The 12,935-nt window shown below is 43.8% G+C and overlaps 1 protein-coding gene across 1 annotated transcript in view; it reads right to left on the reverse strand.

Annotated features, from left to right (window-relative positions):
* LOC147035287 (uncharacterized) overlaps window positions 1-12,935 on the reverse strand; it is a 108,610-nt gene that overhangs the window by 70,563 nt on the left and 25,112 nt on the right. The window contains exon 4 of the mRNA XM_085896466.1: window positions 12,738-12,878. Coding sequence (XP_085752592.1) covers window positions 12,738-12,878 — 141 coding nt within the window. The remainder of the gene's footprint in view (window positions 1-12,737; window positions 12,879-12,935) is intronic.

Genomic DNA, 12,935 nt, shown 5'->3' on the forward strand with positions numbered 1-12,935 from the left:
ATATGAAATCCTTCCTCTTCTCCAATGGCTTGATTTCCGATCATCAATTTGGTTTCAGACCAGGTCACTCTACCCTGGATATGCTGCTTCTGCTCTCCCATCAATGGATGAAGGTCTTCAATGCCAGACAGGAAATCCGAGCCGTATCTCTGGACATATCACGTGCTTTTGACACAGTCTGGCACCCTGCCCTACTCACCAAACTCTCTTCCCATGGTATTCAAGGCCATCTCCACTCATGGCTCGCAGACTTCCTCTCCTGTCGCAGTCAACGTGTGGCCCTAAATGGAGTTCTTTCATCCCCTCTTCCTGTGCAGGCTGGAGTTCCTCAAGGTAGCGTTCTGGGCCCTGTTCCTTTTCTGGTTTTCATCAATGATCTCTCGGACTCTCTGGAAAATCCTCTATTTCTCTTTGCCGACAACTCCACCCTCTGCCGTACCATCTGTCATCCCTCAGACCGGCAAGCAGCAGCTTCTTCGCTCACTGCAGATCTGGATAAAATCACAAACTGGTCCAACACGTGGAACATGTCTTTCAATCCAGACAAATCTCACACTCTCACTATGTCTCTTCGAAAGGACCGTTTACAAACCCCCCCCATCCACTTTCTCAACAATCCTCTGGAAGAAGTCTTTTCTTTCAAGCTTCTAGGTCTCACTATCTGCCATGACCTTTCCTTGGAAAGTCACATTTCCAACCTCGCCTCAAAAGCCAGTCGCCGACTGGGAATCCTCCGTCGTGCTAAGTCCTTCCTCGGCCCTCTTGAGCTCCTGACCACTTACAAAGCTTTGTCCATAGCCTGATGGAGTACTGCTCTCCCCTCTGGGCTGGTGCTCCTGCCTCCCATCTTTCTCGGCTTAACGCTGTCGAAACCAGGGCATTTAAGATCATCGGCATCTCCCGCAATGAAGCTGAGTCTTTGGGCCTCTCACTCAATCACCGCAGGTTGGTCGGTGGTCTTTCTGTCTTCTACCGACTCCTCTCCAGCCTTGCCCCCCCTGCTCTCTCTGCGATTTGTCCCCACCACATTTCCACAGGGCGCTCAAGGTCCGCTAACAACCCCCTTCTGGTAAAACTACCAAAATCACGAATCACTGCTCATCTTCACTCTTTCATTCCTCTTTTTTCCCGCCTTTGGAATAAACTTCCTCACTCTATTCTTTCCCATTCTTCCCTCCAGGCTTTCAAAACAGCTGTTCACCACCACCTCTTATCTTCCCCCATCCAAATCCTCGATCTTTTCTACCCCCGATAATCCACCCAAGCCCACTTCCTTCATTTCTCCTGCTTTCCTTCCTGAAAGTCCCTGAAATGTCCATCTTCTCTTCGCCATGTTCCCCGTCCCATCCCCATCCCTCTCCCTTCCACAGTTCACCTAATGTGTCTGTTCCCCACTGTTTTGTCCCTTCCACTCCCGCCCCTCTTGTCTCATGCCTCCTTGATGTGAGTTGTGTGTTTGCTCTCATACGAGCCTCGACCAAGGTATACAAAAAAAAAAAAAAAAAAAAAAACAGCTTGTATTTGAATTATAGTTTCCTGTGACTAAAATTGCTTCGACAACACACACACACACACACACACACACACACACACACACACACACACACACACACACACACACACACACACACACACACACACACACACACACACGAGGATGAGCATCCTCTAAATATCTGGCACAGTTGGCTGACTAACGCGGCCCAGAACATTTTGGGAGCAGTATTTGGAAAGATACTGGTGTCTACGTCGTGGGAGTGGGGAGGTGCTGAGGGGTGCTGAGGGGTGCAGTGTCATGCCAAATGAAAATGGGATTACGAGTCAATAATCATGTTCTTTGTGCATCTAAAGAAGATGGGATATAGGGGTGGATAGTGAGAAAGGAGAATAGATGTGTGAGTAGGAAGATCCTAAACCTAGCCATGTAAAGGTCCATATATGTAGCCTGTACCTCCGTGGGGCATTCCACCTGAGCGTTCTCACCTTGTGATTTGGTGCCTTATCTCCTGCCTATTTATTCGTCGGTGCTCATTGCAACATGTGCTCTGCACTGATCCATTTGGCTTCGCGGGGTTGGCGGGACATCAACAGCATGACGGGGAGTCGAGAAGGATGGCAGTCGTACTCGGAGCAGGTTCTAGAAGAAGAAGCTCTTTTGGAAGAGCACTGTAACGGCTCTGTGCTACCCTCTTTTATAAGCCCCAGGCGAAGGGTGGGGCGATGACCAGAAAGTGATGTGCTGTGGCCCAAATCCTGCTACTCTATTGGGCCACAGCGGCCCAAGCCATGCCCCATAAGTCTCTGGGACCGGAAACCGGCTCAGATGCCTACTAGCTTCGGCACAGCTCTGAGCTCCTGACTTAACATGGAGGCATTATCCCCGAGCCGGCACCCCTGCCCTGATTATGCACCGAGTGTCATCTGTACGTCAGATGACAGCGGACTTTCTCCACCACCCACGTGCTCCTTCATGAGCCGAAATGCACACCCGTGACCCAAACAAAATTCCCAGATCGCCCTTCCCTTGAACTCTCCTCATTGTTTTCAGTATTTCCATGGTCTGAGGACTGCATGAGGCTGCAACAATTCGGGACGCTCACCTGGGACATTCCCGGTGAGATGAGGTGGAGCTATTAGCATCTGTTGCATGGTCGAGCATTACGCAGCACTGAGGACAATCCGATGCCGTGTGGTACTCCTCGCAATAGAGTGGCAAATTGTACGGATGCAGAGGAACAAGGGGATGCGGGAATATTTTTTCCATGTGCAGGAGGCGTTTGTGGTCAAAGTGGTGAGATTTGTTGAGTGAGGTGCAGAGTAAAGTGAGGTACTGGTTGGGAATTGGCGCACAGATTTGAATGAAATAATGGCGCGCAAATTCCCGGAGCAGGTTATCTTGTGTGCAACGGGGATGGGGATGTTCGAGCCACGGGAGGCATCGCGGTGTGCATCTTAAACAATTGCCTATTGAATAGTTAGTAGCACACTGCTATATGGAGCAGAGACATGGACTGTCTACAGTAGACACATCCGACAGCTTGAAGCTTTTCATCAAAGATGCTTGAGAAACATCCTGAAAACAAATTGGGAAGAAAAAGTTCCGAATATCGAAATTTTGGCAAAAACAAAGTGCTCTTGCATCGAAAGCATCATGCGAAAGCGTCATCTGCAATGGTCTGGTCATTTAGTCAGAATGAATGACTCACGTTTACCCAAGTCAATCTTTTATGGTGAGCTAAGAAATGGGTCCAGAAAGTTGGGTAAACCAAGGAAACGTTTCAAGGACATGTTGGCCGATACAATGAGGAAGGGTGATATCCCTGAGTCATCATGGGAAGAACTTGCCAAGAATCGTTCACAGTGGAGGGTAAGAGTACACACCGGGATGCAAAGGTTTGAGATAGTTCGGGAGCATGAGATTGTGCAAAAGTGACTGTGGCGGAAGGATCCATCCAAGGCAGCGGAAACCGGTTCCCGTTGTGGTGTATGCGACCGACCTAGTGCAAACAAAGCTGGTCTCACTGCCCACAGTCACGTCCATCGGCAAATGAACCAATCAACATAGTCGAAAACGACACGTCATCCATCATTGAATGGCGTGTGTGCTTACATGCTTGTTGTCTACTTTGGCTAAAAGGAAAGGGTCAGAGTACAAATCAAGGAGATATTTATTAGACCGAACTACGAGACCCACGCAATGAACTTCGTCCCGTTACCCACTGGACACGAGGGGAGGACTAACTACAACGAATACTAATAAAATAACTGCCTGGGGATAAATGTATGTTGGGTGCCATTGCCTTGGAGGCATGCGGTTTTGCAGAACCGGAACAATATTCGTTCACGAGTCAGTAAGTGACCACTATATTCGCTATGGGTGTGTGTCTGTCTGTCTGTCTGTCGGTCCCGAGCATAGCTCCATGGGTTTTGATCCGATCTTGATATAATTAGGGTATGAGGTTTGTATCATGATCTAGTTGTGGTTTCCGGAGAATGGGCGGGCTGCGCCCAATATGGGTGGAGCCACGCCCAAAAAACATGTGTTTTTAGGGGGTAGCCGGTTTCAAGTTACATCTTCTCCGAGGGGGGTTGTCAAATCTGGCAGGGGTTTTGGTATTTGGTTAGCCCAATGGCACCTGCATAGCCCCACGGAGCTCGATTTTTCATTTTCGTCCCAAGGTCAAGGTCACAAGGTCACGAACTTAGAAAATGTCAAAAAAATCAATAAATTGGGCAACGAGCTCCTAGGGTTTTCAACTGTTTCGAATGAAAGTTGGTATGCATGTAGTGCCCTTCGAGTACTACAACTTTCATCATTTACGTTTTTCCCGATTCCCGCCAGTTTGCCCGTGGCGTCCCCTCGAAGGTCAAAAAATAAAAAACGTATCTTGCCAAAAGGTGACCACGTGTGACTTCTTTAAGGTCACACTGAGGTGAACAGAGCTGCTATCCACCAGGAGCGACTCCTTGAGGAATATCTGCCTACGAGAGATTCCGATGAGAATCGTTCTACAGAGTAACCATGAAAAATATGCGTTTGCCTCATAACGTCACCAAATGATGTCATAATGTCTCAAGTTGACATATGTAGAAAGCACTCATTGAGGTGTTCAATTTGAGGTACTACATGATATGGTTCCTAAAACTTGAAAATTTGACCTTGGGGTATGGAATGAATGACCATCAAGATGACCTTGAAGGTCAAGGCCGATCAAAACCAAAAACGAATCAGCTGAGCGCCAGACCATATACTACAATCCCATAAAGTTTGGAGATGATTCGATTAAATTTACTAAAAAAAATAAGGGTTTCGGCGACCTCAATGATTTACCGCAAAGTGACCTTGACCTTTGACCTTTATATGTGCTGAAGGGTATTGTAATAATACTACGATATGTGTACCCACAAGAGTTTCCGATGAGAATTGTGCTCTACAGAATGATATAAAGGTGAAAAATCCAATGATTACAGACAAACAAACAAAAAAACTTACCAAGTAACAGATCTTGCAAAAACGAAGTTTTGGTAAGATAAAAAGGCGAACCGTGTACATTGCTCGTGAACCATCGCCGTTTCCAGACTTGTATTACTTGCAAATACAACCCGTTGCTTCGTTAATGGGAATAATAAGGGGGTGGGGGGGAGGAGAGAGAGGTGGGTGGGAGGGAGAGAGAGGAAGAAAGGAAAGGGAGAGAGCACAGAGGGAAGGGAGGTAAAAAGAGAGGACTGAGGGAGAGGAGAGAGGAAAGGAGAGGACGGAGAGAGGAGACAGGAGAGGAGACGACAGAGGGAGGGGTAGAAGAGGACAGAGAGAGGGGGTAGGAGAGAATGGAGGGAGAGGAGAGGAGAGGACGGAGCGAGGGCGAGGGGGGAGAGCGAAGCCTCCCCAAACGTTGCTATGGACTGTGGGAGGGTGGGTGCAAAGAGGGGTGTGGGTGAGATTGTGTGTGTGTGTTTTTAAATACAAAAAATGTTGGGAGGTTGTTTTCAATCCCGTTGGTGTCAAAGCCGTGCAGGAGTTCTGAAGCATAGATTGATGTGTTGGCAGCTGATTCCAGATGTAACATCACGAGAAGAATGACAAGACAAATACTGTTGCTGGTTCAACGGACCCTGAGGGGATATCTCACCCAGTGGGAAAGAGTCCGTGCTCACAAGCGTGGCACAGTGATGTAACGGGTAGGCCCTGCATATGGCTGATTACTGCATGTGATGGGGGCTCCTATTTCGAGGGAGAGGAAGACTTAACAAGCAGTGCATGTCGATCGTTCTGACTAAAAAAAACCCAGAAAAACCTTTGGCAGCTTCCCCCATTAGGAACCAGAAAATCTCTCTTCCCCCATGGTTGTGGGCCCCCCTTTATTGTCTGGGGCCTCGCATCATCCTGTGATGTCATTTTTCCAACCCCACATGGTTGCAATTGGTTTGTGAGCCCAGGTCGTGGGTGGGGCATTCTGTCATGACCTCTCACCTAGATAGAGGGTGCTGGGGTGGGGGGCAGGGGTTTTTTGCAACGAAGACTTGTACCTGCGGCCCAGTTCATTCTCATAAAAGAATACATGAAGAAGAAGAAGAATTCTTTATTCTTTGGCCTGATACAAAATGTTAGTAAAAAAAACAACGAACAATGAAGGCTTCGAATTACAAAAAAAACCGAGATCGCACAAACATTTCCTATGCGAGGTATGAATGTAATTTAAAAAAAAATCATTTACTGTGATTTAGGGTATCGAGGCCAGGGAACGACAAGGCCGATTTCTGGCTGTGGCCTTGCCCCGACAAAATTGTGAGAAGTCTAGAACTGATATTCGCTGCCGAAAAGTTGACACTGAATGGACTTCAAAAACTTGTGAGGGTAAAGTATTCCAAATTGGAATGGTCCTGACTTCAAATTTTTTTTTTCGAATTCCTTTATTCACTCTAATCCATTTCAAGCAGTATTCATGATTTTTCTGTTGACCTGACCTAGAAGCCTTTTCAAAGTAATCTGAAAAAGATAAAGAAAGTAAACCAAACAGGATTTTAAACACAAAAACGAGGTCCCTTACTACTCTTCTATGTTCCAAGGATTCCAATTTCAGTGCATTCAAACGATCTGGATAAGATAATCCAGCCATTCCTGGAATTCTACGCGTGAAGGATCTCAGAAACAGCGTCTTCAACTTGTACAAATTGAGATCTGTTAAGCAAATAATTTCTAACCCAACTGATAATTTTCACATTAAAACCATAGGCGGTCATTTTTTGAATGAGTTGTGTATGACTAACTGAATCAAAAGCTTTTGCTATGTCCAAATAAATAGCATCCACACTATTATTTGATTGACAATCTTAGTCCAGTCATCCAAACAGGAGATGAGCTGCGTTATTGTAGAATGCTTAGGTAAGAAACCGTGTTTGCAGTCCCCAATGATACTATTCTGTTTCAAATGTGTCAAAATATGCTGATGAATAATCGATTCTAAAGGCTTATTAGCAGCATTCAATAAACTGATAGGACGATAGTTTTCCACTGCTGAAATGATGCCTTTCTTATGCAAAGGAACCACTTTCGCTATTTTCCAATTAGAAGGGAAAATGCCAGAGTGAATAGACAACGAGTATATTCTAGACAAAGGCTCCGACAACTCAAGTGCTAATTTAACCAAGAAATTCTGAGGAATAGAATCTGGGACAGACGAAAATTTAGCCGAAAGAGCTTTAATATATTCAAAAACATTCAACCTATCACACACAGGCAAAGGAGGAGAACTAATATGATCAGAGTGGATCATATTTACCAGTTTACCATCATCTTCAGTGAAAACCGAAACAAAAAACTGTTAAATATTTTCGCTTTTTCACCGTAATCTACCACTATATTTCCATCCGCACCGACCATAGGCGGAATAACTGATCTGTTACTTAACCTTGACTTTATATAACTCCAGAATTTGTTCATTTGTTCTGATTTAAGAACTCCATTTTCTTGCATAAAAATATTTTTTCGTTTCAAAAATCTCGCATGCCTAGATGCTGCCTTCCATTCCAGTTTGTGATTATCTTTTCCCGATTTTTTTATACCTAAGATGAGTGCTCCATTGTCTCTCGTAAACACTGGAGGTTTCGGAGGACCAATTACAGTTTTTTGGACAAACAGGACAGAACGGAACCCATTTTAGGACGAGGAAAATTAAATAATTGTGCAGAATTTCCCACATTTGATCTCCATTCACGCAGAAAGAAAAGGCTGCTGTCCAGTTAAAAAGGCATAATTCACGAGAAATTTCCACATAATTAGCATTTTTTTAGTCAGGTATGTCATTTCGACTAACAGATCGCTTATTGCTTTGAAACGCAATTTTTAAAAAAAAAAATTGCAAAATGATCAGCGATATCATGAAACTGTTCCACTTCACACTGCTGCATAAGAAATAAGTTGTTCACAAAAACTAAATCCAGAATATTTCCAGCTACATGCGTCAGAACATGAACATGCTGAGTCAAGCATATGTCAAACATAGCCTCACTAAACATTTTCTCATTTTTGTTTCCTACTGAGATACCGTCCCACTTTAAACCTGGTAAATTAAAGTCACCACAAAGCACAAACGAGGAAAAAGGATCATAATTGGTACGGATATGATTGATCACGGCATTAATCGAATCGTTCTGTGGAAAAAAAGGAGATCTATAGTAAACACCAAAAATTAACTTTTTTGTCGCCGTATGATCTCGAGAAATTGTACACCAAAGGGACTCGAAAAATTTGGATTTTTCAACGTTTACCTCAAAATTTATATAGTTCTTTGTAATTAAAACTACAACACCCCCACCATGTCGTTCCCTGCCCTCCTCCTGACTCCTGTCACAACGATACACAACAAAGTCATTCAAAAACCGAATGAAAAAGCTGCTTGGGATAGTCTCATTTAACCATGATTCAGTGATTAAAAAAACATTTTCAGGATTTTTTGTAGTCAGAAACAGCAAATCGTACTCTTTTTGCAAAATACGACGACAGTTAGTAAGGTAAAACGGAATAACATGCTCAGGCCCGCCTAGTTTCCCGAGCCGCCCCCACGTCGGGACATAATTTCACAGCGACGAATGTAGATGTCGAGCTCTCCGGAATCTTTCCTGGCCTTCAACTCGATGTGCAGATCGTGGTCGACCTTCCTCTGCTTCGGCGTCTGGTTGGGTCGGACGAACGCGCGGAACTTGCCGTTTTTGACCTCCGCATCCCTGGCCATGAGCGAGCTCGCCCCCGTCAGGAACATCTGGCGCGCCGTGGAGTTGCTGAACACCACCTTCATGATCCGATCCTTGCGGTCGTGCGATCTGTGGTAGTGCTTTGGCCTGTCGCGGAAGTTCTTGACCACCAGCTCCTTCTTGATGCGCAGCTGGTCACACAGGTGGTCGATGATCACCCAGTCGCGTTCGTTCTGCTCGTTGTCCCATGCCAAGGTGGTGTCCTCATTCCAGCCGACACAAACAAGGTTGGACTTTTTCTCCTTCAACTCCATCTGCTCCATGATGGTCTCCGAGGCCACCTGGGATGCGGCCAACATGACTTGGGCCATGTCAAATGGTTGTCATTGTTGTAGCTGTCGTTGATTCCCAACAACTTTCTGAGCCGTGACCTGAGTGGTCAGATTTGCGATCATTTCCGACAACGAGGCAATCTGCTGTGAGTTGGCCATGACGATCTTGAGCAGAGCCGCATAGGGATCGGCGGTGACAGGATCGGAGCTTTCCTGGCACTTCTTGCACCTGTAGACCACGCCCGCGCAACCGAGCACTCGAGATGCGTCTTTCTTCTTGGTTTCGGTGACAGCCTTGGTGCAACCCATCAAGCACGCGATGCACGTCCACGATCCGCACGCCGAGCATTGGACACAATCGTCATGATTCCCCAAAGAAGTCTTGCATTCCATGCAGGGAGCCGGAGGAGAGTCATCTGTAGCCAGTTTAGATCGCTTAGAGGTGGTCATCCCGGCCGCAAATAAGAAACTTTTGTGCTCGCAATTTCGCAAGCGTTTCTTCTATGTTGTTTCTATGTTACTAGAAGCGAACGTAGTATTCTCTGATGACTTTGATCTCTGATATAGATTAGAAAACGGACTGGGCCAATTAAAGACCCTTGTACAACCCCAGAGCTAACCGGACGATTCTCAGAAACAGCATCTTCAACTTGTACAAATTGATGACAGATGACATAAGACAGATGACAGAGGATAAAACATTAAGGAGGTTTCAGGGGAAAGCGGTCTTTGAGACACACACACACACACACACACACACACACACACACACACACACACACACACACACACACACACACACACACACACACACACACACACACACACACACACACACACACACACACACACACACACACACACACACACACACGTTGAAGGCTGATAACAGCTTCCTTTATGAATAACAACGCATTTCCTAATATGGTCATTTTACCTCACTATTATGCTAAACATGCACGATGAAAATAACTATTATTATGCGATGCAATATTACTCCTATGAATACATGTATATATATATATATATATATATATATATATATATATATATATATATATATATATATATATATATATATATATATATATATATATATATATATATATATATATATATACACACACACACACACACACACACACACACACACACACACATCTATTCGTGTGGCTCGGCTCATGACTCTTGCCTCTCCACATGTCGTTGCAGAGATTGACGTCACAGAATTGCTGTGTTGTTATGATTTGCACCAATCATAATACAAACAATTATTTTGTACAAATGTATTTGTGATATTGGTGATATTATATTTATTTGAAATGTATTTGGAATATAAAAAGGTACAAGTGGTCGAAATGGTGAAGCACCTAAGCTGTCTAATTTGTATGAAGGGTGTAATGGGTCTAAATGATGTTAAGGTCTGAGGGGACTGAAGGGTCTAAGGGGTCTTTTAGATCCTCGGAGTCTTTTTAGTCCTCCAGGTTTTTTGGGGGTTATTCCTCAGTGACTTTTGGGTATTCATGGTATTTTGGGTTATTGGGGACTTTTGTGTCTTTAGGGTAATTTGGGTCTTTTGGGTCTTCTGGGTCTTTTGAATCCTCTGGGTCTTTGGACCTTTTGAATGGGTATTTTGTGTCTTTTGGATCCTCAGGGTGTTTTGGGTCTTTGGGGATTTTTGGGTCATATGGGTTATTCGGGGTCTTTAGGGGTCTTTAATGGTCAAAGGTGTTTCATTAGTCGAAAGCATCAAAATATACATTTCATTAGTACGTAATTGATAGACGTTCGTGCAGTCAATAACAGACGTTCAAACAGAACGTAATTGATGGACATACAGTCACTCAGCTTCACTGTGAATGAAACATTCATATGGTATGTAATTTATAGACCTTCGTGTCATCTGCAACCAACATTCAAACAAAACGTGATTAATTGGCATATAGTCTTCACAAACTGACTCATAGTGGGGCAACTTAGCAGAACAATTGTGCATTTTGTGAGGAAAGCACCAAATTTGGTACACTAGTAGCCTATGATATTATGAACAGATTTGGATATTGGGCCATCTCAAATTCAGCTGCTGATGGCTGTGGCAGCCATTTTCCACTGCCATCAAAAATTTTGAGATGGCCCAATATCCAAATCTGTTCATAATATGATAGGCTACTATTGTGCCAAATCTGGTGCTTTCCTCACAAAATGCACATTTGTTATGCAATATTTAGCTAAGTTGCCCCACTATCACGCTTTCATGGACAGTCGGAAGTTTTGTGTGTGTGTGTGTGTGTGTGTGTGTGTATGTATGTATATATATATATATATATATATATATATATATATATATATATATATATATATATATATATATATATATATATATATATATATATATATATATATATAATATATATATATATATATATGTTTTTATGGTCGAGACTGAATTTGAGAAAATAAAAGGACGTTTTGTTGCGAGATTTGGAAAAGCACAATCATTGGAACAGGATCAGTAGAAGGTGAATACAGACTGTGAATAGTATTGGAAATGTGAGTAATGGAGTTGTACAACAGAAGAAAAAAAACGTGTGAGGAGACTTTTAATCACAAGAGAGGATCTATCAGTTGAAGGAAGAAGTTAAGTGCAAAATATAGTCGGCAGACAAGCAAAGTCGGGACGGACTCGATCTGTGTTCTAAGTTGATACATGGGGTTGTTTCAGCATCCAGTGCAGCTTTACAGTTTGATACGAGTTCAATTAAATGAAAAATACAATCTGGCTTGCTTCAACTTAGCATAATATGTGCACCTTATAATGGAGGATAATTTAGAGCTGTATTTCGTTCAGTTTGAGCATGTCATAAAATTGAGTAAGTGGCCTGTCCATCCATTGGGACAATACTGTGTTCAGTGTCAGTGTTGCCAAAGCAGTCTCCTGTGCTCTTGGGCACAATCCTGGATGGGGCACCACTCTGACTCAGGATACTCGAATGGCTCAATCATACCAGCAAGCTGGTGCGCATTTTGCCGACCTCGGAAGGATAACAGCCTGATTCAGACTCACCTGGTATTAATTAAATGGTGGGCAGGATTTGAACTCAATACTCTCCGATCCAAGCCCACCACCCTCACCCTGAAGCCAACACCAGGCATGTAAGTGGTCCGTTGAGTAAATATCAGTTCAATTCATAACTCTTTCTGCGGTCATGCACCAGACATCTTTAACATTTAACCCGAGTTCTAAAATTCATTTTGAGGAGGTGATAGAGTAACATACGAACCAATTTTTCCTCTATTCCTGTTCGTTCATTCCATTGCTCGTGTCCAACTGTGAGCCCAGTATCACTACTTTGTCCCCCTCCTCCCCACCCCACCCCCACCCATCTACGCCCCATGAGGGAACTGCTCAAATGGCTGGTCAATCAAGGATGTGACCAATACAAGGGGCATGGTTTCGTCAGTTTGCTGCAAATAGTTGCGATTTTGAAAAGAACAGAGGGTGTAAAGAAATTGTCACATGGCCTCCCATGCTGTTGTAAAATTGTCAAACTTGTCTCCAAACGACTCGACACAGCACTTGCTCACATTACCCGCATCATATGAGACTCTTGCCTAATTTATCATTCCAGAAGTAAAGACATCAGTCATAAGAATGTAACGTTTTAGCTTCACACAAATATTACCCCACTGCAAAGCCAACACCAGAAAACTTACCAACAAGTGAAAGTCCTTTAAATTGTACGTTGTTCATCATGAGATGAACTTCCACAAGGGCATATCTATCATACACGATATTCTTGTATTTATTCGTAAAATTCGAACCAAGCAACAGTCTGTCCACTGAAGTCGCATTTTCTGAAAGTACAAGTAAAGGGTGAGTCGGTAAATTATCAATTTAACCAGTTCTGCACT

This window comes from Eptatretus burgeri, chromosome 1 (genome assembly GCF_056783735.1).
Source record: "Eptatretus burgeri isolate ZD-2024b chromosome 1, Ebu_testis_v1, whole genome shotgun sequence".
Lineage (NCBI taxonomy): Eukaryota > Metazoa > Chordata > Myxini > Myxiniformes > Myxinidae > Eptatretus > Eptatretus burgeri.